Here is a 24,996-nt window from a genome sequence, read left to right on the forward strand (position 1 = left end):
TCATTAATAGTTTTGTTTGGCCCACAGCATTTAAAAGTTTTAAAAATTTGTTGTCAACACTTAAAAATTCAGATGTTTTGACAAAAAATAGATTCTAGGAATCTCTTGAAAATTCGAAAAAATTGGCACCTGAGCCAGTGGACAAAGTCAACAGTAACTAAATTCAGGTACTAAATGCCTTCTTTTTTTTTTTTTTTTTTTTTTTTTTGCCAGAACATGCATTCTCCAATTTTCTAGTTGCTGCCCCCCACTAACATTTTCACCAAAACTAAGGCTAAGTGTTGTGTATATGTTGCTATTTTATCTCTCTCTCTCTTTTTCTAGTACTGAGGATGGAAGCCAGGGCCTTGCACATACTAGCAAGTGTACTACCACTCCAACTCCTTTTATTTTTCTCCCTAAGTTGCCTGGGAGGTCCTCAAACTTGCCATCCTCCTGCCTCAGTCTCCCAAATAGCTGTGATTGCAGGCATGCTAATAAAGTGTACTTTGCCATTTTCCCCTGCCCTACCCTTGAGGGGCTGGGTTCTGAACCAGGGCCTATTGGATGGTGGGTGAGCCCTCTACCTCAGTTGTTGCTGTTTTTTTTTTTTTTTTAAGAAAAGTTAGGAGGAGAGGTGAAGGAAAAAAAGAAAGAAAGAGAAAGATAAGAAAAAGAAAAGAGAAACGAGAATAATATCTTGTCTTTGTCAAAAATTTTCTTTCATGTGGTCTACTTTATTCTTTTATATTACCTGCCTGGACCCTGTTAAGTTTTGAACTTGCAACTCATAATGTGAAGGGAAGAGGTTTGGACTTTAAGTCCTTGTCCCTGCTCTTTTATAGCCTACACAGTGATGCCAAGCAAAACTTATAGTCTCCTTGACTCTCAGAGTTAGAGATAAAATTGGATGCTCTGTAAAGAGCTCTAACATCCTAGAGGTTTGGGATCTTGTGGTAGGCCAGTACCCTGTCCCCTCCCCACTTTCAACCAGCCAGGGGCCCCAGCCTGGTGTATATGTCAGAGAAAGAAGACACTGGAATGAGTAAGGTGCCTAGATCAATAATGTAGAACTTGAGCCCATGGCCAGGGAGAGAAATGTACACTGTGTGTGTGTGTGTACACACACATGTGTGACTGGAAGGGGTTTCAAGTAAACTGTACTTGTATAGGTTGTGCTTATATATTCCTGTTTACCTTCTGTGTACCAGGCTGTATTCCAGGTGCTAGGGAGGTAGCAGTAAACAAGCCAGATGAGGTCTCTGCTATCATGGAGCTTATAAAGGACATGAGCTCCAGTGAAGGACATGGATAATATACAAATAAAATAAATGAGATAATTTTAAATAATGTAAAGTTTCATGAAAAAATAGTGGGTATGTGCATGTGGCGCTTACAGATGGCCCATGTTTGAGTTCTAGATACATATATTTATGCTTACCTGTGTCCATGTGTACAGATAGACTACTTTTGTGCCTAGAATGTTTACACTTTTTATGTAAGTGAGTATACATAGGTGAGCTGGTATATGGTATACACGTGGGGACACATGTATGAGGATATATATGTTAGCATTCAGCTATAACTGGAAATGTTCTAACGTTCCTATAACATTGGTAAGGGGGCCGGTTAAGGAAATGGCTTTTCTGCCTCTGACATTCAGGGCCATTTGCCAGCTCCCTCTCTCCTTGTTCTTTCTCACTTTAGTAAGCTCTCTGTGCTTGGCTTCTCTTAGCCATAGGAGGGTTAAAGCCAAGGAGAGGATAGTAACTGACTCATCAAGCCAGAAGCTGGAAAGAGGCTGATAATCTTCTGTGTAACCTTTGTCGGTAAGAAAAGATGTGGCTTCCCTGCCAGTCCCTGTCCTTCACACTATGAGGAAGAGTCCTGACATGAAATCAGAAGCCCTGAGAATCTATTCTTGGCTCTTCCACTTATTATTATGTGACCTTGGCTGGCTACTACATCTCTCTAGGTTTCAGTTTCCTCCTTCATAAGTATTCTGGGTAGTAAAGAAGGAGAGGGAATGCAAAGGCCTGAGGTGCTGAGGGAGAGCTACATGGTGCTGTGTCTAAAGGAGGACAAGAAACATTCCGAGAAGGGGCAATGACTTGATCAAAAGTATGGAAGTGGGCTTGAGCTTTGTGTGTAAGGGAAACCAGGAAGAACCCATGTAGAATAAAATTCAAACTGCTTACAATTGCCTATAAGGTCCTACATGATTTGGCTGTTGTCTAGTGCTCATTCTGATCTAACCTCTTGTTCACTGTATTCCAGTCATACTGACTTCCTTTTGGTTCTTTGAAAAGGCCTTAGTGCCTTTCCATTTGATGCTCTCTCTCTGCTTCGAATATACTTCTCAAGAATTAATATTGTTATCTACTTATTCTTCTTTGTTTTTTTAGAGCTTTATAGTTATACGTGATAGTTAGGCTCAACCTACTTATTATTCAGTTCTTAGCCAAAATTCACTTCTGCAGGGAGAGGTGTTCTGTTACTCTTTTACCTAATGTGCTTGTCTCCTAATATTTATCAATATTTAAAATGCCCAACAATTAAATTTTTATTAATTCATCCTTTAGATATAGTTGCAGGTAATGTATATATGAATATATTCATTGAAGAATTTATTGTTAAATAAATTATGGTATGTACAATGGACAAAGAGAATGAAATAGCTCTTTTAGTCTTGATGGAGAATGATACCAATATATATTATTAAATTTTTAAAACCAAGATGACTGACTTGTTACACTTAAGATTTGTGTAGTTTATTATATATATAAAATACTGAGTTTTAAAAATAAGATACAGAATAGTGTGTATTGTATACTATCATTTGTGTATAAAAGTGAGAATATATAAACATAGATGTATAAATACATGCTTATCTACAATGGGCCTCTCTCTTGAATAGAGCAGCTCTTCCCATCACTGTTATCCTGTGCTTGGTTAGAGACTGTGTGGTACTTATCCCTTTAACAAAATCTATTTTTTTAATATTTAATTTTTAGTGCTGGGAATGTGACTTAGTGGTAGAGTGCTTGCCTGTTTCACATGAAGCCTTGGGTTCAATTCCTAGCAGCACTACCCCAACAATAAAATTAAAAAATTGTTTTTTTGTGGTGCTGGGGATTGAACCTAGGGCCCTATGCATGCTAGGTAAGCACTCTATCAACTGAGCTATACCCCCAGTCCCATAATTTGATTTTTGAATTTTGGTCTTCATTACTATCCCAAGGATCTTAGGAAAAATGCTAACAGATAGACTTCTTCCGAAGTAGTTATTATGGTCACTCCATAATACTTGAGTTAGTCTAGACTCCGTATCCTAAGAGTGGCCCTCCCTATCTGTAAATTGATTGTCTCTGGAAAGACACAAAATATTAGTAGTAGAGGTTGCCAGTAGCAAAGTGATTGAGAGACATGGATGGGAAAGACACTTATTCTTATATATCTTTTTATGAAGTACCACTTGCTGGATGTGATGGTATATGCATGCCTGTCATTCCAGTGACTCGACGCTGAGGCAGGAGGATTGCAAGTTCAAGGTCAGCCTCAGCAGTTTAGCAAGGCTCTAAGCAATTAAGTGATACCCTGTCTCAAAATAAAAAATTAAAAGGGCTGGGGATATGGCTTAGTGGCTAAGTGCCCCTGGGTTCAATCTCCCAATCTCCAATTCCCCACCACCACCATCAAAAAAAATCAAATTGGAATAAATACTGAAGGAAACTTCTTGTTTTTTTTTTTTTTGTTGTTGTTGTTGTTGTTTGTTTGTTTTATAGTGCTGGGGATTGAACCCGGGGTTTCATGCATGCTAGGCAAGTACTCTACCACTGAGTAATTTCCCCAGCCCACAGGTGATGATTTCCAAACATTAAATGGACATCAGAATCACCCACTGATTCTTTGTACCAGCTTGTAATAAAGAAGCACATTTTTTGGGGGCCGGGGAGATAGTTCAGTTAGTAGAGTGCTTGCCTTACATGCACAAGGCCCTGGGTTCAATCCCCAGCACACCCCAACAACAACAACAACAACAAAAAGAAGCACATTTTTGGATTCTGTGGTTCTGATTCAGTAGGTCTGAGTTTGGGCCTAGGAATCTATGTTTTAACAAATTCCATAGGTAATAGGGATGTGAGTGATCTGGAGACCCTATTCTGAATAACACCAATGCAGTCTTGATCCTTATTAGGAAGAGTCACATCTGTGATATTATTTCTTCTTAATATATTCCCAGGATGGAAAAGAAGCGACCATCACCCCATCTTATAAACATAAAAAAATGAGACCCAGAGATAGACAGTATACTTTTCAATCACACACACACACACACACACTAAAGTATTTTTAAAGGCCAGAGTATCTGTCCAGTCAGCTCAGGTGTGGTGGAAGATAGCTTACTCTCACAGGACAGTTCCAGGCCTTATCGTTGCTGGATAGATTTTATGACTATTCCTGTCTCTTGTTTGAGGATGAAGTTGTACCCCTAATCACTTATTCTTTCTGGTGTTATCTCAGGGAGGGCAATGAGCCAGGGGAGACCACCCAGATCACATACCGTGAACTTCTGGTCCAAGTGTGTCAGTTCAGCAATGTTCTCCGTAAACTGGGTGAGTGTGGGGGTGTGGGAAAGGGCCTGACCTTGGGATATCTGAGGATTTGTGGGGAGAAGACACAGAATGGAATAAAAATCTGGTATTAGAGGGGCAGAAAAGTTAGCTGGGAGGAGGGCCAGCTGGATGGGAAGGAGTAAATAGCATCAGGAAGAGTCCATGGTCCATGTTCTGTGTCTTTTACCTGCAGGCATTCAGAAGGGTGACCGAGTGGCCATCTACATGCCCATGATCTTGGAGCTCGTGGTGGCCATGCTGGCATGTGCCCGCCTGGGGGCTTTGCACTCCATTGTGGTAGGAGTCTGGACTGGTGAAAAGGGGTAGTAGATGGGGACAGGACTCTGGAGAAATAGGTTGGGCTTGGGTGACAGATTTTAAATAACAAACTAAGGAGCTTAGAGTGTTTGTGTCATAGGTCCAACTCAGTTATTCAGGACCCTGGCTTAGAGATCCTGTTTCATGAGCACTTCTTTCCTTGTTCACTCAATCTTTGGGGCCTCCCTCTCTCCTTCAGTTTTTCTTTCCCTCCCTAGTTTGCAGGGTTCTCTGCAGAGTCTTTATGTGAACGGATCCTGGATTCCAGTTGCAGCCTTCTCATCACTACAGGTGACTAATTTTCTCACTCATTCTCCAGAACCCTTGAGTCCACACGAATTTTGGTCTTTAATCAGCTCGTTGGTTTGGAGCTGCTTAGAATGGAAGGTAGGCACTACCTGCCTTTCCTCTCCAGTTCCCACCTCAGCTGACCTTCTGTCAGCCCAAATCAGCTGGAAGAGCCAGAGTCAAGAGGCCCACTCAGGAAGGGCTCTAAGGACATTGTGCCTGCTAGGGAGTATAGCGCCTACTAAGGCTTGGAATGTTTATTGCTCCCCAAAGATGCCTTCTACAGGGGGGAAAAGCTTGTGAACCTGAAGGAGCTGGCCGACGAGTCCCTGGAGAAGTGTCGGGAAAAGTAAGTGGCTAGTGCTCGGGGTTGATTGAGCCTTTCCCCAGTGAAAAGCTTTCCTTGTCCCGCCCGCCCTGCCTAAATGAACATGGGTGAGTCTCACCAACTTCTCCTTTTAGCCAATTGGGCTACCACTTCAGGCTTTTCTTTCCTCCAGGGGTTTCCCAGTGAGATGCTGCATTGTGGTCAAGCACCTGGGGCGGGCAGAGCTGGGCACGGGTGACTCCCCCAGCCAGTCTCCCCCAATTAAGAGGCCATGCCCAGATGTACAGGTGAGTTTGGCACTGCTATACCCTCCTCTAGGCTCAGATTTCCTCCCTCTTCCTGCCCAAGAAGTGTCTGATGTTTTCTTTACTTCATCATAATGCTAAGGATCTGGGAGACATTGTAGGAATGCTGCCTTTTGCAGGGCTGGCTGGGAACAGGGGACTTTGACCTTGAATATGAATAGAGAGGCCCTTGGACCTCAGGAACTTAGCATGAAAACTTATGCAGGAGACTTCTTGTGCTGGTTGGAGTATCTTGATTGGCACAGGTGATCCTAAGGACCTGGGCTTGGGTTGGAAATATGCCAACTTGGGTGATTGTATATAGTCATATTGACTGGGCTATGACTTGGGGTGGGCTATCTTTATAGACAAGGGAATGCCTACCACAGAAGGCCCGGGGTCCAGCCCTCAGGATGGCTCTTTAGCTTTGAATCCAGTGCTTCTGGTGGGAGCAGTAGAAAAACTGATGGTGGCCTCCAGGTGTGAGGGGCATTAAGTAATAAAAGTTCTGGGGTCCAAAAGAACAGAAGTTACTTAGATTCAGTGACTTAGAGGACCCTGAGTTGTCTTTCTTTTCCCCCCTCTGAGTGGTTTTGAGGCTAGAGTGGCCCTAGTTTAGTTTAGGGAGATCAGAGAGTCCAATCAGTGTTAGGGATTCTACACATATAGGGGCTGGAATTAGGATTAGGAAAATAGAGACAGGGGGAACTAGTGAGAGGGGGAACCTGAGACATTCAGGAATTTAGAACACATTCACCCTTCCCTCCCACCTCTCTGTCCTTGGACCCTGCTCATCAGCCTTTCCATTCCATGGGCTCTTAACAGGATAAGCTGAAAGAGAAATTCAAGTGCATCCAGCCCCAGGTATCCACTTCTGCACTGCCTTGGGCACTGCTTCCCTATGTGCTTGTCATATGTCCATCTGCTTCTTGCTTGTTTGTCCCATTGAGGTGGCTGCCAGACCTAACATCCTTCCCTTGCTCCTGCAATCCTTGACATCTATGTTACTCAGAAGTGTTGTGAAATCAAATGTCTGTTGTTGCCTCTGTCAACTAGAATAGAGCAAGGATTTCATTCCTGATGCTTAGACCCCTGTGGAAGAGAGAACCAGGTAACCTGTCAGAAAGCATTTACTGTGTATTTAGCTGGGGCAGAGCCAGGAGAGACAGAAGAGGAACAGGTGGAGGAGATACATAGCTCCTGACTTGGGAATTCACCATCAAGTTGAGGAGTTAGACAGGTATTATAAATGAAAAAATAAGTTTTATATAGGACAGTAGAAAAGAAGATTCCTAAATACATTTATATATTACTTTGGGATGTACAAAGTGCATATAACTCTTTGATGTGATTAAATACTAAACTGAACAAAAGTCACACTGCAGGTGTTTCTAAGAAGGGAGGTCCATAAGTGGGTGTTCAGCAGTTTAGAAGAGAGTGGACCTGGAGTCCAGAAACTAAGTTTTAGCTGTATGACCTTGATTGAATAAATCATCTCTCCCCTCTGGGTTTCATTTTCCTTATTAGTAATAGAGAGAGGATAATAAACATGTTTAAAAGCAAACATCTTCTGGGCTGTGGATGTAGCCCAGAAGAGGTAGAGCACTTGCTTACCATGCATGAGGTCCCAAGTTTAATCCCCAGAGAAGGAGGGAAGGAAATGCCTTTCCTTACTAAAATACAACAAAGCTCACTGTTCCTGTATGAGTTTTTCCATCTTCACAGGTTACCTAAGTCTTCTATGATAAATCTCTTATGCTAATGGTATATATATAAACCCCTCTTCTCTATTCTCATCAGTATGGCAGAGACAGATCTGGTTCTTAGGAAACACTGCTTTCCTTTTAAAACTCAAGCACGGACCAAATCCCTCTTTTGAAAGGGGTAACAAACTTGGGAGCCTAGAGAATAGGCTCTGGAGCCAGACCACCTGGGTTCAGATTCTGGCTCTGCTACTGTGTAAGCTTGGACCAGTTGCTTAAGCTCTCTTGCTTCAGTTTCCCCATCTGTAAAATAAGGATAATAGTTGTAACTGTCTCTAGGATTTTGTCAATATACATATGGTGCTTAATGTGTAACTACTCAATAAATGTTAGCTGTTATTGCTTTCCCTTAATACAGTAGGCTGGCATTTCTTTTTTAAATATATTTTTAGTTGTAAGTGTACTCAATATTTTTATTTTATTTATTTTTATAAATAAAAATAAATGATGCTGAAGATCGAACCCAGTGCCTCACATGTACCAGGCAAGCACTCTACCACTGAATCACTACCCTACCCGGCAGACTGGCATTTCTAAAAGGAAGACCATAAAACAAATAACAAACTCTTGTAATTCTACTTCAAACTGCAGACTCTTGGATTTTTACTGTTTGGTAGTGAAAACAATCAGTTTCCAAAAGACCAAAGAGTATAAAAATAGATTTACAAAGTCCAGGTTTGTTGGTTTGAAAGTGGCAGTAAAAGCTATAAAAATCCTGGCTGAGCTCTAGACACTTCATCCTTAAGCAATCTTCAATGGAGGGCCTGGCACAACTTGCAGGTACCCTTTCCAACCATATCACCAGTGAACTCCCTTATATTCCTCTTCCATATCTGGCAGTTACCCTCCCTGAAGCTATCCTACTCAGAGAGCAAAGACCAACTTCCCAATTTTTACTTTAGAAAATTTAAACCTTTTCCTGGATCGAAGGCCTCATAGGCCCACACCCAATTCACAGCCAAAGTTTACTTTACTAATTGATCTCATCCTGCTTCCTGGTGCTCATTATTGACTGTACACCTGGAGTACCCCACCTCCTCCACTACTCCCTATACACATACACACACACAAAGGAATCAGTTTTACGAGAATACCCTACTTGCAGAACCACAATGTTAACTATTTTTTATCTTACGACAATTCACAGTAGACCAGCGTTATTTCTCCAACCAATATTGACATAATTCTGCTTAAATACATTAACATCTTCAGCTCAAGAGATCACTTGGGCTGAGTGCAGTAGTGCATGCCTCTCATCTCAGCAGCTTAGGAGGCTGAGGCAGGAGGATCTTGAGTTCAAAGCCAACCTCAAAAACTTAACAAGACCCTGAGCAACTCAGTGAGGCCCTGTCTCTAAATAAAAAATAAACAGGACTGGGAATGTGGGGATGTTGTTCAGTGGTTAAGCATTCCTGGGTTCAATCCCCGGTACAAAAAAACCCAAAAAACAAAAAACAACATTTGGCAGGGAAAAACAGGATCCATGTGATAATATACACAAACCCATTATAGATCTTCTACCAAAAATGTTCTTATATTTTTTAGCTAAGGTAGCTTCTCTCTCTTCTTTTTGTTATTTTTAATGCCACCCTCACTTGGACTGCGATTATCCTTCTTATGATGTTCATATGCTAAAACTTCAAATTCTATAGAGTAAGGGGCAGGTAGAACACAAAGAGGAGTATATGGAGAGTCATTTTCTAATTAATCAAGGTACATGCCTAATACTTCAGGATTTTTTTTTAAACTTGGAATTGAACCCAGGGGTACTTTTCCACTTACCTCTATCCCAGTCCTTTTTACTTTTAAGTTTGAGACACTAAGTTGCTGAGGGTCTCTCTGAGTTGTTGAGTCTAGCCTCAAATTTGTGATTCTCCTGCTTCCACCTCCCAAGTTGTTGGGATTACTGGCGTGCACCATTATACCCTGCTGCTTTGGAATTTTTTCTTAAACCAGATATACACATAATAAATTAGCATATTTCCATGTAATGGGAGAAGGGCATTTCTTTAACATTGGCATGACTACTTGTCAGCCAGGGCCATCAAACATTGAAGAATCTAATGAAGCCAGGTGTGGGGGCACACACATGTAATCCCACTACTTGGGAGGCTAAAGCAGCAGGATCACAAGTTTGAGGGCAGCATGGGCAACTTAGCAAGACCTTGTCACAAAAGAGAATTTTTTTTAAATGCTGGGGATGTAGCTCAGTGGTAGAATACTTGCTTAGCAAGTAAGGCCCTGCGTTGAATCCCAAGTACTTAAAAAAAAATCCAATTAATATAAAAGGGCTTTGAGACATCTAAAGCAAACCCCAAACAGTTCTCATATCATCACACCCTTAAGTATATCTTCCAGTGGTCATTGAACTTAACCTCTATCCCTTCTGACATTCACTAGTCTTCCCCAACCCTCCCCAACATACCCCCAGGACATTCCAAAATTTAATGTTTATTAAATAATATCCTTTTGGTGTTTTCAAAGTCTTTTGAGACGGTAAGGCCAGAATGACTATCCTCATTTAAAAAAAATTTTTTTAGTTGTCGATGGACCTTTACTTATTTATTTATATGCGGTGCTGAAGGTTGAACCCAGGGTGTCACACATCCCAGGCAACCGCTGTACCACTGAGCTACAACCCCAGCCCATGACTATCCTCATTTCAAAAAGGAGTAACTTGAGGTAGACTGACTTGCTCAAGGGCACATAGCTAGGAAGTGGCAGAAGTGGAATTAAAATTCAGTGTAATTTTTTGATAAATCCAGGGATTCCAATTTTACCCAGCAAAGAGTAGATTTAAAAAACTGGTGTTCAAAGAGGTGATATAGCTCAGCGTGGGGGCACATGCCTATAATCCCTGCAATTCAGAAGGCTGAGGAAGAGGAATTGAAAGTTTAGAGACAACTTCAGCAACTTAGTGAAACCCTGTTTCAAAATAAAAAATAAAAAGAGCTGGGGATGTAGCTCAGTGGTAAAGCACCTATGGGTTCAATCCTCAGTACAAAAAAAAAAAAAAAAGATATAGGGCTAGGGATATAGCTTAGTGGTAGGATACTTGCCTATTCTGGGTTCTATACCCAGCATTGCTCCCCTCCATCCCCCAAAAAAGGATATTGCAAAAAAGTGATGTAGCTATGAAAGGACAATAGTCTAAGACTTGAGAGAATTTTCAGGATGACAGATCTAGGTCGTTATCAATTATTCTTCCTCCTGGGAGAAATCCACTTTGGTCCTTCTCCACCATCCTGAAGCAAGGCTTCCTGCTGAATGGAACCTGTTTCCTCAAGCAGAAACTGCTACGGGTATCAGTTGCTGTAAAGGCAAGAGAGAACCCCCTGATGTGGATATGTTCTGGATATACAGGAAAAAGTGCTTGGATCAAGATCTGTTGATTTCTTTTACTACTAACAGGGTTGAGTGCCCACCTCACCTGTAGACTCTGACTAATTTTGCATTTATAAATTGTGTGGTGTCTGCATCCCTGCTGATGAGCCACTAGTTCCATAGTACATGTGTGTATGCAGGCTGTGTGTGCATACTCATTCATCCAACAAAAAATGTCTTTTGAGTGTCAGGGACTTTACCAGGTGTTGGGGACTTAGGGGTAAAAAAAGGGCAGATGTGCCCCTGCCATCCTAGAGGTCACTATCTAGTTGGGGGATACAATAATCAAGCAAACAATTAAATAAAATCAGTGGAAATATGTGCTATTTGAGAAATACGATGTTGTGGTTAATAAAAGTAGCAGGAATGGGATGGGAATCTATCAGGTATTGTTTAGGTAAAACCCTTCTAAGAAGGTGACATTTCAGCTGAGAATTGAAGGATGGGAAGGAACCAATTCAGCCTGAGGCTTGGTGAGGGAAGTGCTAGGGTAGAGGTGGAATAAGGATGTCAGGGTGCTTGAAGAACCAGGAGACCTGTGGTTCCATTTGTTTTGCTTTGCCCCATTCTATCCTTGCCCTCCTTCCCTTCCTTAACTTCATCTACTAGTCCCACCCCCGTCCCTCCAGGTGCCAGGTAGGGCTATCTCCTGCTCCCATCATGAGTTGCTCACAGTCCTTCCCTGCCCATTCCTGTCTTCCTCTCTCTGCAGATCTCCTGGAATCAAGGGGTTGATCTGTGGTGGCATGAACTCATGCAAGAGGCAGGGGATGAGTTTGAACCTGAGTGGTGTGACGCTGAGGACCCACTCTTCATCCTATACACCAGTGGCTCCACAGGCAAACCCAAGGCAAGTGTGTATGTGTGGTTGTCTGTACTATGTAGGAATAAAAAGTGGGTTTCTGAGAAGACATGTAGCAACAGGAATTTTATTCTATAACCTTGAGTTTTAGAAATGTCACATTACCTTTTCTAAATCAAATTAAGAGCAAATTCTCAGTTACTAGATGGTGAAGCCCAGGGTGAGACAAGACAGATGGGGGCTTTCATGGTTCCCAGAAAAGGGTGGAAGGATCAGTCCATTGACTGACATGGATGCTATTTGCCCATTCTCTCATGGTTTGGCTGGAAGAGAGCTGTCACTTTCAACTCAAGATCAAGGGTGGGCACAGGAATTTCTCTTGGGTTTCTTGGACCTTAGCTTTTAGAGTTCAATTACTTCTTCATGGCTCGCTGTTGACGTCTACTCCTCTGCCAGAGCACAGCATGACAGCCGGAAAGACTTAAGAAAACTGACTTTTTGATTGATCTGAAAGACTTGAAAGCTATGTCACTCTGTTTCTACCCACCCCATCCCTAAGTTCTTCTCTCCATGCTTTGGAATACTCCTCAATTTTGGCCTCTCCTTTCTAGGGATAGGTTAGGGATGGAATAAGAGTAACTACTTATTCCAGTCACTCTCACAATGTGCAATTGAGTGTATGGATGCAAATACACAGATGCAAGTGTGTGTGTGTATGAGTGCTGCGGATGGCTTAGACATATAATCTGAGGTTGCTGAGGACTATGGTGCATGCCTGTAATCCTAGCAACTCAGGAGGTTGAGGCAAGAGGATTGAGAGTTCAAGACCAGCCTGGGAATTTTGAGCCTAGCTCAAAAAAATAAAAGGTCTGGGGATGTAGCTCAGTGGTAGAATACCCATGGGTTCAGTTCCCAGTACTAAATATAAATAAATAAATACAATTTGAGGGTGTGGGTGGGAATGATGGGATGCTGTGCATGTGTGATATCAGGGATGTGATAAAGGAGAGAAGATGAGAGCATGGAGAAAGGAGATGGAAGAGAGACAATGCTGTGAAAGGGATGCTAGCAGGGTCAGAATCCCTGAGAAGGGCTGCTTCAGCTCTGCCCAGCTTCCAGTTTTTGGTCAGTGGAGTTGGATACAAGACCCCAACCTGAAGCACCATTCCTTCACAGGGTGTGGTGCACACAGTTGGCGGTTACATGCTGTATGTGGCTACGACCTTCAAGTATGTGTTTGACTTCCACACAGAGGATGTGTTTTGGTGCACAGCAGACATTGGCTGGATCACTGGCCATTCCTATGTCACCTATGGACCACTGGCAAATGGAGCCACCAGTGTTTTGGTGAGAATGAAGCTGAAACCCACGGTCACCTGGCCTAACTGGGGGATGGACAAGGTTATCCTGGGTGACTGCTTCCCAAGGCACTTATTCTAGAGGCAGTGGGACTTACACAATGACTCGTTTCCTGGAAAAAGAGGAGTCCTTGAGGGAGTTGTGTATGGTGACTAGGAAGTTCTCTGCTTGTCTGGGCAGGCACTGAAGACATGGTTGGTCAGATAGGGCAAACTATTGAAGCTGAGGGAATGTTAGGGGAGTGGAAGAACTATTGAGAAGGACCAGGAATGATCTACTTTCACTGGGATCAGTTTGAAGGGATCCCTACATACCCCGATGTGAGTAGACTGTGGAGTATCGTGGACAAATACAAGGTGACCAAGTTCTACACAGCTCCCACAGCCATTCGTCTGCTCATGAAGTTTGGAGATGAACCTGTCATCAAGTGAGACCCCCTTCCCAGTTGCTGTCCCATCAATATCCTTCAGAGCTGGGTGCTGCCCTTTGTTCATAGTTTCTTTCATTGTCCCAATTCCCTGACCTGAATAGGGGAGGAGGTAAGAGAAGGACCAGGAAATGTGTACCCTGGCTCCCAGTGGTACTCAGAAATTTCCTCTCTCCCATTCCCTGCCCAAGGCATAGCCGGGCATCCTTGCAGGTGCTAGGGACAGTGGGTGAACCTATCAACCCTGAGGCCTGGCTGTGGTACCACCGGGTGGTAGGTGCCCAGCGCTGCCCCATCGTGGACACCTTCTGGCAAACAGAGACAGTGAGTGAGGGGTTCAGAAGGCTGGGCTCAGGGACAATGTTGGAAAACTGACTCAAACTCCTGATCTATGACTTCCACAGGGTGGCCACATGCTGACCCCCCTCCCTGGGGCCACACCCATGAAACCTGGTTCTGCTGTAAGTGAATTTCCCCTGTTGGTTCTGGGCTGGGCAGGGGTAGGGTCTTGGGGCATTTGGCCTACTAGAGAGTGGGACACTGGACCTATATGTATGAGGAATTTGGGGCTCTGGTGCTCCTTGGTAGTTGAGTAAGAATTGTCTCATTCCTTTTCTTGGGTTCTGTCTCCTATTTGCTTTTAGTCCTTCCCATTCTTTGGCGTAGCTCCTGCAATCCTGAATGAGTCTGGGGAAGAGTTGGAAGGTGAAGCTGAAGGTTATCTGGTAAGGCCCTGGCTTTGCCTGGGGTGAGGGGACTTTGAAGAAGAGAAAGGATCTACTACCAAGGGTACTCTGCTTCAGAGTTAATAACCTAGGCTGTCCTGGTAGCTGCTTAGAACTGAAGCTCCTCATTTGGGGGTTTGTTCTCTGCTAAAAGACTTCAGGGGGAATCCTTCTAGATACTTTGCATCTCTGCCTTTTGGTGCACAAAACTCTTATGGGCCTTTTTCTTTTTCATTGTCAATGGATCTTTTATTTTATTTATTTATATGTGGGCATCAAACCCAGGGCCTCACACATACTGAGCCACAACTCCAGCACTCTTATGGACCTTTTAAGAATCTGTTCAAAGGTTGCCTATGATACTTTTTTGGGTATGAAAGACAGTCCTAATTTTTCCTTTGGCAAAATTCTTGAGACAGAAGGCTTAAAAATAGTAGGCAAGTAGGTTCTTGAGTCAGTCTGCCTGCATTCAAATCCTGGCTCTGCCTCTTCTATGACCTCAGAGAAGTTACCTAATACCTTTAAATCTAACTTTTCCTATTTGGAAAGTTGGGTTACAATAGTACTTTTGTCTCCTGTGGCTGTTTGGTTGATTAAATTAGATAATCCATGCAAAGGGGTTAGCACAGAACCTAAAAGTTAGTGCTCAATAAAGTTAGCTATTACAACATTTGTGTTAGTATTAATAGGGCTCTTATCAGCCATGTCCTCCAGATCCTAAGCAATTTCATTTTCCCAAGAACAAGTTAGCAACAGGGGTAGGACTTGAATCTAGGCCTTCTGACTCAGACTAGAATTCCATCTGTCCTATCAATCTGCTACCACAGAGTATTATTATTTACTCATGTGTGGGCCCCACTTTTTTTGTTGTTTTGTTTTGTTTTTGGTGTGGTACTGGAGATTGAACCCAGGGGTACTCTACCACTGAGCTACATCCCTAGTCCTTCTTATTTTTTGAGATACGGTCTTGATAAGTTGCCCAGGATGTCCTTGAACCTGTAACCCCCTACCTTAGTCTCCTGAACAGAAGGCATTATAGTCATGTGCCACCACATCTGTTTGAGTTCCATTTTTTTTATATGACTATTTTCATTTTGCTTTAAGATGGACTTATTTTTCTAAGGGATTACCCAAAAGGAGATTCAGATTTACTAAAAGCTTATGACTAACAGAACACTGTGCGAAGCAGTTTCCACATACTATTAATTTAATCCTCAAAATAACTTTAGAAGATAGAAATTATTTTCTTGGGTTTACAAATGAGGATTCTGAAGCTCAGAGGAGCAAAGTTACTTTCCCATGATCACACAGCTAGTAAGTGGCGGAGTTGGGATTCCAAGCCAGGATCATCCATCTCCAAAGCTTATACTTTGTCTTACTTCTCAGGAATGGACTTTAGGATATTTTCCCTCATGTTTAGCAAAGCTGTGATTATCTTCCTCTGAGACAGCCTAGCAGTTGTGATCACTGTGCCTTTCTCCCTCCACAGGTGTTTAAACAGCCCTGGCCAGGGATAATGCGCACTGTTTATGGGAACCACACACGCTTTGAGACCACCTACTTTAAGAAGTTCCCTGGGTACTACGTGACAGGAGATGGTGAGCCTTGGCTATCCTCTCCTTGCACCTCCCACTAAGACATACCTTCACCTTCAGTTTTCCAGAAGAGTTGGTTAGGAATGAAGAACAGAAAGGAACATGTCCTAAATATCAGTGTCTGGTAACTAGGCAGAGCCACAGAGGAATGAGTATTGCAGGAAAGGTCTCAGGATGATGCCATCTGATATTAAATGTCTGAGATTTTTCTTGTTTCTTGTTCCTATGTTACTGTGTCATCCATGTTAGGAGCCTGTTTGTCCACTAGGCCACTCATCCATAAGTATTTATTGGGCATCTACTATGCCCAACCACTGATTTAATAATCACAAGGGATATTACTATGAATAACATAGTCAAGGTATCTGCTATCATGGGATTTATATTATAGTTGGAAGGGGACAGACAATAAATCTAACAAACAAGTAAATAAGCTTATCTTAGGTAGAGGTAAGTAGTATGATAAAAATAATGTGATAAAGAGTGTCTTTAGGGACAGCTACTAAACACAGAGTAGAGAGTGGTCAGCGGTGGCTTTTCTGAACTGACATTTGAGCAGAGACTTGAGGGGTGAAAAAGAACCAGATACAGGGAAATCGAGATTAAGAGTATTGTGTGCAGTAGAATACAAGTTGGTCTTTTTGTTGTTGTTGTTGTTTGTTTGTTTGTTGTGGTGCTGGGTAACTAACCCAGGGCCTTGTGCATGCTAGGCAAGGCAAGTGCTCTACCATTAAGTTACACCCCCAGCTCCAACACAGCTTGAAATGAAAGAGGAATGAACTGAAGCCTGTATGGCTAGTAAGCACAGGGAAGAATATTACATGAAGCTGGAGAGATAAATAATATAGGGTCTTGTGGGCCATGGTGAGCAGTTTAGATTTTATTCAAAGCACAATGAGAGACATTTACAGGTTGTAAGCAGGGGAGTGATAACTAATTTACTGTTTAGAAAACAGCTACCTGGGTTATAGAATATAGATTTGTGATGGGTATATTAGTTATTTACTGCCACGGAATCAATTACCCTCAAAGTTGATAGCTTAAAACAATAAGTATTATATTATCTCATACAGTTTCTGAGTATCAGGAGCAGTAAACTGCTTAGCTGGTTGGTTCTTGGTTAAGTGTCTCTCATGGGTTGCAATCAAACTGTTGGTAGGGGCTGTAGTTATCTGAAGGTATGACAGAGGACCCACTTCCTTACTGACTCACGTGACTCTTGGTAGCAATACTCAGTTCCTCACCATCTGGGTTTCTCTGTAGGGCTACTCACAATGTGGCTGCTGGCTTTCCCTAGAGTACATGATCTGAGAGAATATATCCAACATGGAAGCCAGTGTCTTGTGTAATCTAATCTCAGAAATTACATCCCATCATTTCTGTCAAATTCTGTTGATTACATGCACTGACCCTATACAATGAGAAAAAGTACTATACAGGGCTTTAAATACCAGGATGGGGATCAGTGGGGGCATCATGGAGGTTGGAAGCAGGAAGACTTGTTAGAAGTCTACAGCTGTGGGTATGGCAGTTTGGTAATATGGATCACATATCCTATTGTAGGGTATTTATTATGTGGTGCATTTCTTCCCAGGCTGCCGGCGCGACCAGGATGGCTATTACTGGATCACTGGCAGGATTGATGACATGCTTAATGTATCTGGTGAGGGCCCAGGACCCCCTACCATTTCATTAGCTCTATTCCCAGCTAAAGCCTTCCTAGAGACCCAGGACTGTCCTTTGACCAGACCATGTGTGGAATGTGGTATTCAGTTCTGGGCCCAGGTTTTGGCAGAATGATCAGCACTGGAAAATGCCTAGAAGAGGGATCCAGGGTGGTGAGGTAACTGGAAACATGCCACGTGAGGACTGAATGAAGGGCATTCCCCATGTGACCAGATTGGGTCTGCCCTGTGGGTACTGATGGAACAAAGGCTGGGGCAAAGGCTGGAATCTCTCATGGCATTTCCTTTCTCTTGACAAGGACACTTGCTGAGTACAGCAGAGGTGGAGTCAGCACTTGTGGAACACGAGGCTGTGGCAGAAGCAGCTGTGGTGGGCCATCCTCATCCTGTGAAGGGCGAATGCCTCTACTGCTTTGTTACCCTGTGTGATGGCCACAGCTTCAGCCCTACCCTTACTGAGGAGCTCAAGAAGCAGAGTGAGGAGCCCCTCTGGGCAAGGACTAGAGGGTCTGCTCGTTGTTAGGGAGGGGCTGCAGCATGGTTCCCCAAACCATGAATAGAGCTCAGGGGTCCCACGAGCTGATCAATCTCTACTTACTCAGGTTCCGTTAGTCTTTCCATGAGGAGAATAGTAGCCAACATTTATATAATACTTTTTTGTGCCACCACTGGGCTCAGTGCTTTAAATGCATGACCCCATTTAATCCCTATAATCACCTCCATGAAACAGATCCTATTGTTACTCTAGTTTTAAAGATGAAGAAACTTCAGGTACAGAGAAGTTAAATCACTTGCCCAAGACTACACTTCCTGAAAGGTGTATTTAAATTCTGGCAGGCTGATTCTAGAGCCAGAGTTCCATGAAGATGGATTAAGATGTAATAAGAGAGGCAGAGAACCTGAGAAGGACTCTATAGGCAGGTGGGGAACAGATGGGAAACCAAACCATCTCTCCCTTGGCTTTTGGGAGTCTGGCTAAAAGTGCTGAAGAAATACTTGATGCTTTGTTGATTACAGTAAGAGAAAAAATTGGCCCGATTGCCACACCAGACTACATCCAGAATGCACCTGGCTTGCCTAAAACCCGCTCAGGTATGTTCAGATACCTCCAGGGATTGGGTTTATGATGACCCTCAGTGGTGTGGGGTGTGTGGATGAAAGCCTTTGGCAGGGCTGGGTGGGTTAGTGCTTTCACTAAGTAACCAGAGGCCTGTGGTCCCCCAGGGAAAATCATGAGGCGAGTGCTTCGGAAGATTGCTCAGAATGACCACGACCTGGGGGATACATCTACAGTGGCTGATCCATCTGTCATCAGTCACCTCTTTAGCCACCGCTGCCTGACCATCCAGTGAACAAGACTCTCCTTTACTCAGGATTTCCCTGCTTGGCTCTCCAAAGTTCTGCCCATCCTCCTTGTCCCCAATCCAGGAGTACTGAGGGCCAATCCTGACCCACACTTTGTTCCTATATGGAAACGGTTTCCTGTGACTGTCAGGCAAAAGGGACAAAGGCCCAAGTCAGCCTCGGACTAATATGTCTCCAGTCTCCAAAGAACTTTCCAAGTCCAGTACAGGGACCTGAAGGCCATGTCCCTAACCCAAGTTAAATGTTCAGAGGGTAAATGAGGGCCTAGACTGAAGCTGGGAGTCAACCCTATAATCCTTTGTCAGCTTTCTCAGGAAGCACCAGTACTTATCTTGGAAATGCACTTGTCTTTAGGAATGACAGTTTGTGAGTCAGGAATAATAATTATTTTTTAAAATACTTTGCTGCTTCTGTTCTGAATCTGAATTCCCCCATTTGCTCCAGATACTATGGAAGCCGGTTCAATCTCCAGATGCTTTTTGGATCATCTACTTCTCTGAAGGAGTGGGTGTATTTTGTTACTAGGATCAGAGGACCTTGTGTTCCTTGTCCTGTACCCACCTTTCTATGAACAGAGAGGCCTGCCCATGAGAGACAAACTCACATGAAACTCTCTTTTTCTTGCCCTATTCATGCTTAAGCCCCATGGTTGTAGGAATAAAGTTTGTAACCTTAAGAAGGTGGTGACTGGTTTCTTAGGTATCTTTCAGGCTGCATATGCAGCTGCTCTGTGTGGCAGGTAGGAAGGGACATGATATTCCCCAGGACTACCTCAGTGTCTTCCTTCTAAAAATTTTGTTTTGGGCAAAGGCAGGCAGGGCTTCACTCATAGGAACTCTGACAAGTCCTTCAGTTAAGCAAGAGTGACTGAAGTCAGTTCACAACTTTCATGTCCCCCTGGGGTTACCTTCCCACCCAGGCTTCTGCGAGGGACCCTCACTTTTCCCTGTGGTCCTGTGGGAGTGTTAGTGACTAAAGATTGGAACTTCAGCATCCCATCTATTGAGTCTGGACCTAGGGAGACCCTGACTACAGCCCAGTCACATTCCCTGCTCCAGTCCACCTTAAGTGGGCCAACTGAGGTTATAACTCTCCTCTTTCCTCTGTATACAAAACAATGATTCGACAATCAGCAATGTAGTTTTATTTAAGGCAGAGATGGGGAAAGTCTGTGCCCCTCCACCCTCCTTCATCTCTCCTCTTTCTACCACTCAGTCCTATCTCAAGTCAGGCACTGGAAGCTGCTAGAAAGGCTGAGGGACCAAGAGTATGGTGGAGTTTATGGACCTTAACCTCAGCAGCTCCCTTCTCACACCTCAAAGATTTGGGGGGCCTCTAGACCTCATCTAATGGGAACACAGCATTTCTGGTCCTCGAATCCTTCCCACTAGACCTTGGAAAACTTTGGGAGAGAATGACCCTCCTAAGGTGGGAGGAAGACAGCCCCTTGGGAGGGCTAGGAGAGAAGTGACAAGGACTTGGGATAGAAGGTCTCTTGAGCGAAGTCCAGGCTGTCCAGGCTGTGTGCTCACACAGGGTATGGGTTGTCCAGGACTGCCACTCCTGCTGCCACACCCCCATCTGCATGCTCGATGGCTTTGGTTCGAAGTAGATGCCCCACGTGCTTGTTCATCACAAGTGTCTTTCCCTGCCTATAGAAACGGGGCCAGGAGACACACAATATCACCAAACCCAGGACATTCCCTGGTCCCAGCTGAGCAGTACATGGGTAAACTACTACACCCAAAGCAGTGCTTGGATTTTAGAGTCAGATTTAGGTTTGCATCCTAGCTTGGAAATTATTAAACTTTGTATCATTGAGCAAATTCCCTAGCCTTTCTAACTATCAATATCCTCAATTTAAAATTGGGATAATACTCCTTACTTTGCAAGAAGGTCCTGAAGAATAAATAAAGCAAGAATAACACTTAGCATGATCCAGACTCTCAAATCATATACTGAGCTATGAATTTTCTTCCTTACCTCTCTTTCAAGATGGCTGTGGTGGGGGTAGTAGTGACAGGCAGAGATGTTGAAAGTGGTTAGAAGGGGAGGGTATAGAGGGGCAGGTTCTGGAAGGGAGTGTGGCAGTGTCTGGTGTCTCTTACCTTGCCCTAACCTTGACATATTTTGTAGGAAGTGGCAAGAGGGACTTGTTACTTACAAATTCCCAAGTCCTTTTCTCTGCCTGATTCTTTGTGTGCAAATCCAAATCTAGGGGCTACAGAGCTCTTCAAAGCCACTGAGTGACCTCTAGCTGACCCTTCTCACCTTTCTCCAGAATCTCTAGTGGACTTTGAGCTGGACCCAAACTCTCTTCCTCCCTGGAGTCTCTTACTCCTGAATGTCAGACCATCTATTCTCAATCCTCTTGGTACTAACTGCAATTTCCTTTATATGATGAGAAGCAAAGCACTTTTCATATGGGTGCCATTTGAGAGACCTGTGAGGTGGGCAGGTCTTGAGTTCTTGACCTTATTTAATAGACAAGACAAAAAGTAAAAAAAGCTAGGGATTGGCTGAGCTCGGACTGAGGCCCAGGATTCCTGACTATCCAGGGTTTCCTTCAGGCTTACTTGGATGGTGCTCCTTCAGGGAGGTAGTGAAAGGAGCTCCTCCTTATTGGCTCACCTGACATAGACTCCAAAGATGCCCAGCTCTGAGATGCATTGGACCACTCTAACAGGGCTGCCAGGACGTAGCAGGCAGTTTTCAAAAGGCTCAGGTTCAATCTTCTCCATGAGGATGTAGGAGGCCCTCTCCTCGTGGTCCTTTAGCTGCTCCAGGGCCTGTACCATTTCCTCCCCATACAAGTTGTTACCTGCAATTAAACTGGCCAGTTACCTTGAACCCTCTACTTACCTTCTTCACTTCTGGGGCCATGTGGACAACTCAACAGCCTTAATTCATGACACCAGCTCAGTAAAACTGGAGTACATCTGGTTTCTGACAGGAGAGCCCTTACACAAGTGAACACACCTACCACTACAACATCCTGCCCGGTTTTCCCATCTATACATGTTCCTTTTCTTCTTAAATGTTGGGGTTCCCCAGGAACCTGTCCTACACTCTTGTTCTCTCTTCCATGTACCTTTTCAGGGAGATCTCTTTCATTTCCAAGGTTCTACCTATACCCTATGACTTGTTAACTCCTGAATCTTTAACTCTTGCTCTAGACAACACACAAATGTACCACAGTTCTCCAAAACAAACTCAGCCATGTACAAACAGAACTCTATTTCTGCTTCAATATGCCCTTCTTGGACCTTCCAATTCCAAATTAGGCAAAAGGCATCCCTAAGTCCTATTTTAACTCCTCCCTCCTCTTTACCTCTGACATTACCTCAGACATGTCTCTCCAGTCTGTGCTCCATGCTATCATAGCCCTACATCACTCTTCCTGACAACTGTACCAGTTTCATTCATGGTCTCTCAGCCACCAGTCTCTTCCTTCATTCCAGGAAATCTTCCATAATGGCTGAAACACTATGTTTTGCAAGTTCTTAACCACTGATAGCCACTTGAGTCCCAATCAGTCAAAAGTCCCTTCCTGCATAAAACTCTCTAATGGCTTCCCATTACCATTAGAATAAAATCCAATTTCCTAACATATATTTAATGCCCTTTACAATGCCTCCTACCATTTGCTACTCCAGCTTCATCAGTTTCTCACTAATCTCAAAACATACCACACTTTCATGGCCCAGGGTTTGCTTGAGGTTCCTCCTGTTTAGAACACTCATCCCCCTTTTCTACCTGAGAGACTACAACCTAGGTCAAAAATCATCTCTGGATCTATGAGGCAGACATGACCCCTGACCTCAAGGAGTTTCAAATGAGGCAGGAAGACAGACATGAACTTTGTGGAACCTAATACACTACTGCCCTGCTACCCTGTCATCTACCCAACTAAAGTTGTTCAAACTCTCCAGTGCTGGTTAATCAGATTTCCTTGTACTCCACAGCACTTGGTCATGGGTCTTGGGGGACACTTTCCTTGGTGGGACCTATGACACTTCCTCTTGTATCCACCACGCCTGACCTATGTCCATGGCAAGTGCCAGTGAGCACTGGTGACAACTTGATAGCTCCTTTCACCGAGCAGCCCTGCAGAGGTGATCCACCTACCTCCACCCTCTCTTTGAGGCTTTAGCACAAACCGGCTTGGGGCAGCAAGGGCCTCAGTGATGGCCTGGTCCCCTTCTTCACCCTGGCAAGAGGCAAAAACTAGTCACCATGCAGTCTTAAGGCTAAAGAGGTAGCTAGGGTTCTGCTAATCATACAGATCACACAGCATTACAGGATGAGCAGGAGTGGGAACAGCCATAAACTCCTTCAGACTGGACATTTCTTTGATCCCAACAAACCCTTGCAGTCATAAACACAAGAATAGGTGTTTCTCTGGCAACACAGGCTCTGCACAAGGCAGCCTAGATGGGGGTATAGATATTCCTCAATTCTTGCTTCCTGCCTTAGTCCTGTCCCCATCCCCATCTCTGCCTTTGTTGAGGGAGTTCACAATGAATTCCAGCCCTCTGAGGATGCCCCTGTCCCCAACATTCTAGGGGTTCCCCAGAGCACCATTGACCCAAGTCACATTACCAACAATATTTGCCAGTTCCACCCACTCCAATGCACTGGACTCTAGGTTCTGCCACAGGAGGCCTGTCCTAAGAGAAATGGGTTGCATATGTACCATGTCCAATGAGTAGAGACCAGCAAAGGTGGCACGGAGACGGGCCACAGCCTCAGGCTGGCCAGGGAGCAACATCTCCAGCACGCCTGCCCGGCTCAGCTCCTGCTGCACCTTTTTAGTCCCAGCCAGCTGGGTGGCAATGTCTGGACACTTAACAGCACATGACCTCTCCAGCAGTAAGCGTGCTTTCCAGTTCTGCAGAGGGAGGAACACAAAAAGAAATCTACTTTAGTTCATGTCTGCTGATCATTACTGATCAGGTGCCAGGTATTGTGATTTTTATTTTCATAATGATTATCTTCCAGGATCATTTGCAATATCCTTGTGAGGCAGATGTGAATCCTGCAGGATTCTTGCCTTAGGGAGCTCATAGTCTATCACACTGATAAATAAGGGGAAATGACAGAAGGTGAAAAACCTTTTATGAGGGTATAGAAAAACTGAGGAGGAGGTTTGAAGGGTTTGGGCCACTTATTTATGAGTTCAGCTTCCCACCATATTTCAATACTCCAAACTCTGATTGTTCTTCAGAGTGTATAAATCTGTTGCCTTTAACCAAATAAAATCCAAACTCCTTATCATGGCCTACAAGACCCTGTGGGATCGGTTCTTGTCTGTTTTTTCAACTTCATTCCATATTTCCACCCCCACCCCTGCCCCTGCCTCCTGCCTCCCACATTCCAGCCACATAGACCTATTATTTCTCAAATACTCAAACCTCCTCAGATCCTTTCCATTTGCTCTTTTCCCTTTGCCTGAAATTCTCTTTCTTTTGACTTTTTCCAGGAATGGCTAGATCCTTCTTATCATTAAGTCTTGGCTCAGTCACCTTCTCAGAGAAGCCTTCTTTGACTACCCTATTTAATGTAGGTTTTCCCATAATTCTCTCTTTTCACCTTTCTGTTTTATTCAAAGCAGTTGCCTCCCAACTAGGAGAAAAAACACTCTTTAAAAAAAAAAAAAAAAACAAAACTTTCTGATGCCCCATTCCCTGACCAGACTGTGAGGTTCATAAGGACTGGACTTATTTGTCTTACTTCTTTCTGTATCCCTTGTATCTAACACAGTTCCTGATACTTAATAGGTGCTCAATAAGTATTTGTTACTTGTTACTGTAAGTAGTAAACTGGTAACAGGCAGTCTGACAGGTGAGACTCAATGGAGATGGGGTAACAGAAAAATATGGACAAAGGCCTGGTGGGTGATCACAGGATGAATGATCTGTTGTGTCAGGGGCTTAGGATAAAAGAAACAGGGAAACATCAGAGAATCATATGTCCCAGTTTTGGTCCCCATTCTCAGGCACTGGGAAGACAGTCTGCCCTTGGCTCCAGATCACAGCAAACTATACACAGCAGGATCAAGGGTAACACTTGAGGAGC

The 24,996-nt window shown here is 43.8% G+C and overlaps 2 protein-coding genes across 5 annotated transcripts in view; one reads left to right on the forward strand and one right to left on the reverse strand.

The window, feature by feature from the left end:
• The window catches only part of ACSS2 (acyl-CoA synthetase short chain family member 2), a 45,219-nt gene extending 25,901 nt beyond the window's left edge, over positions 1 to 19,318 (forward strand). The window contains exons 3-19 of one of the 2 annotated variants that reach the window (XM_079128197.1): positions 4,504 to 4,595; positions 4,789 to 4,892; positions 5,132 to 5,204; positions 5,475 to 5,550; positions 5,702 to 5,816; positions 6,639 to 6,677; positions 11,673 to 11,810; positions 12,939 to 13,109; positions 13,415 to 13,548; positions 13,740 to 13,872; positions 13,953 to 14,009; positions 14,193 to 14,273; positions 15,763 to 15,871; positions 17,463 to 17,531; positions 17,853 to 18,029; positions 18,571 to 18,645; positions 18,778 to 19,318. In XM_079128197.1, coding sequence (XP_078984323.1) covers positions 4,504 to 4,595; positions 4,789 to 4,892; positions 5,132 to 5,204; positions 5,475 to 5,550; positions 5,702 to 5,816; positions 6,639 to 6,677; positions 11,673 to 11,810; positions 12,939 to 13,109; positions 13,415 to 13,548; positions 13,740 to 13,872; positions 13,953 to 14,009; positions 14,193 to 14,273; positions 15,763 to 15,871; positions 17,463 to 17,531; positions 17,853 to 18,029; positions 18,571 to 18,645; positions 18,778 to 18,905 — 1,771 coding nt within the window. In that variant the 3' untranslated portion in view covers positions 18,906 to 19,318. The remainder of the gene's footprint in view (positions 1 to 4,503; positions 4,596 to 4,788; positions 4,893 to 5,131; positions 5,205 to 5,474; positions 5,551 to 5,701; positions 5,817 to 6,638; positions 6,678 to 11,672; positions 11,811 to 12,938; positions 13,110 to 13,414; positions 13,549 to 13,739; positions 13,873 to 13,952; positions 14,010 to 14,192; positions 14,274 to 15,762; positions 15,872 to 17,462; positions 17,532 to 17,852; positions 18,030 to 18,570; positions 18,646 to 18,777) is intronic. The other variant, XM_079128198.1, reaches the window with a different exon arrangement.
• Positions 19,319 to 20,043: 725 nt separating this feature from the next.
• The window catches only part of GSS (glutathione synthetase), a 28,517-nt gene continuing 23,564 nt past the window's right edge, over positions 20,044 to 24,996 (reverse strand). For all 3 annotated transcript variants that reach the window (XM_079128284.1, XM_079128286.1, XM_079128285.1), the window contains 4 exons: positions 23,615 to 23,809; positions 23,047 to 23,128; positions 21,550 to 21,739; positions 20,044 to 20,570 (listed from right to left, as the gene is read on the reverse strand). In XM_079128284.1, coding sequence (XP_078984410.1) covers positions 20,447 to 20,570; positions 21,550 to 21,739; positions 23,047 to 23,128; positions 23,615 to 23,809 — 591 coding nt within the window. In that variant the 3' untranslated portion in view covers positions 20,044 to 20,446. The remainder of the gene's footprint in view (positions 20,571 to 21,549; positions 21,740 to 23,046; positions 23,129 to 23,614; positions 23,810 to 24,996) is intronic.

This window comes from Sciurus vulgaris (assembly GCF_902686455.1).
Source record: "Sciurus vulgaris genome assembly, chromosome: 2".
NCBI lineage: Eukaryota > Metazoa > Chordata > Mammalia > Rodentia > Sciuridae > Sciurus > Sciurus vulgaris.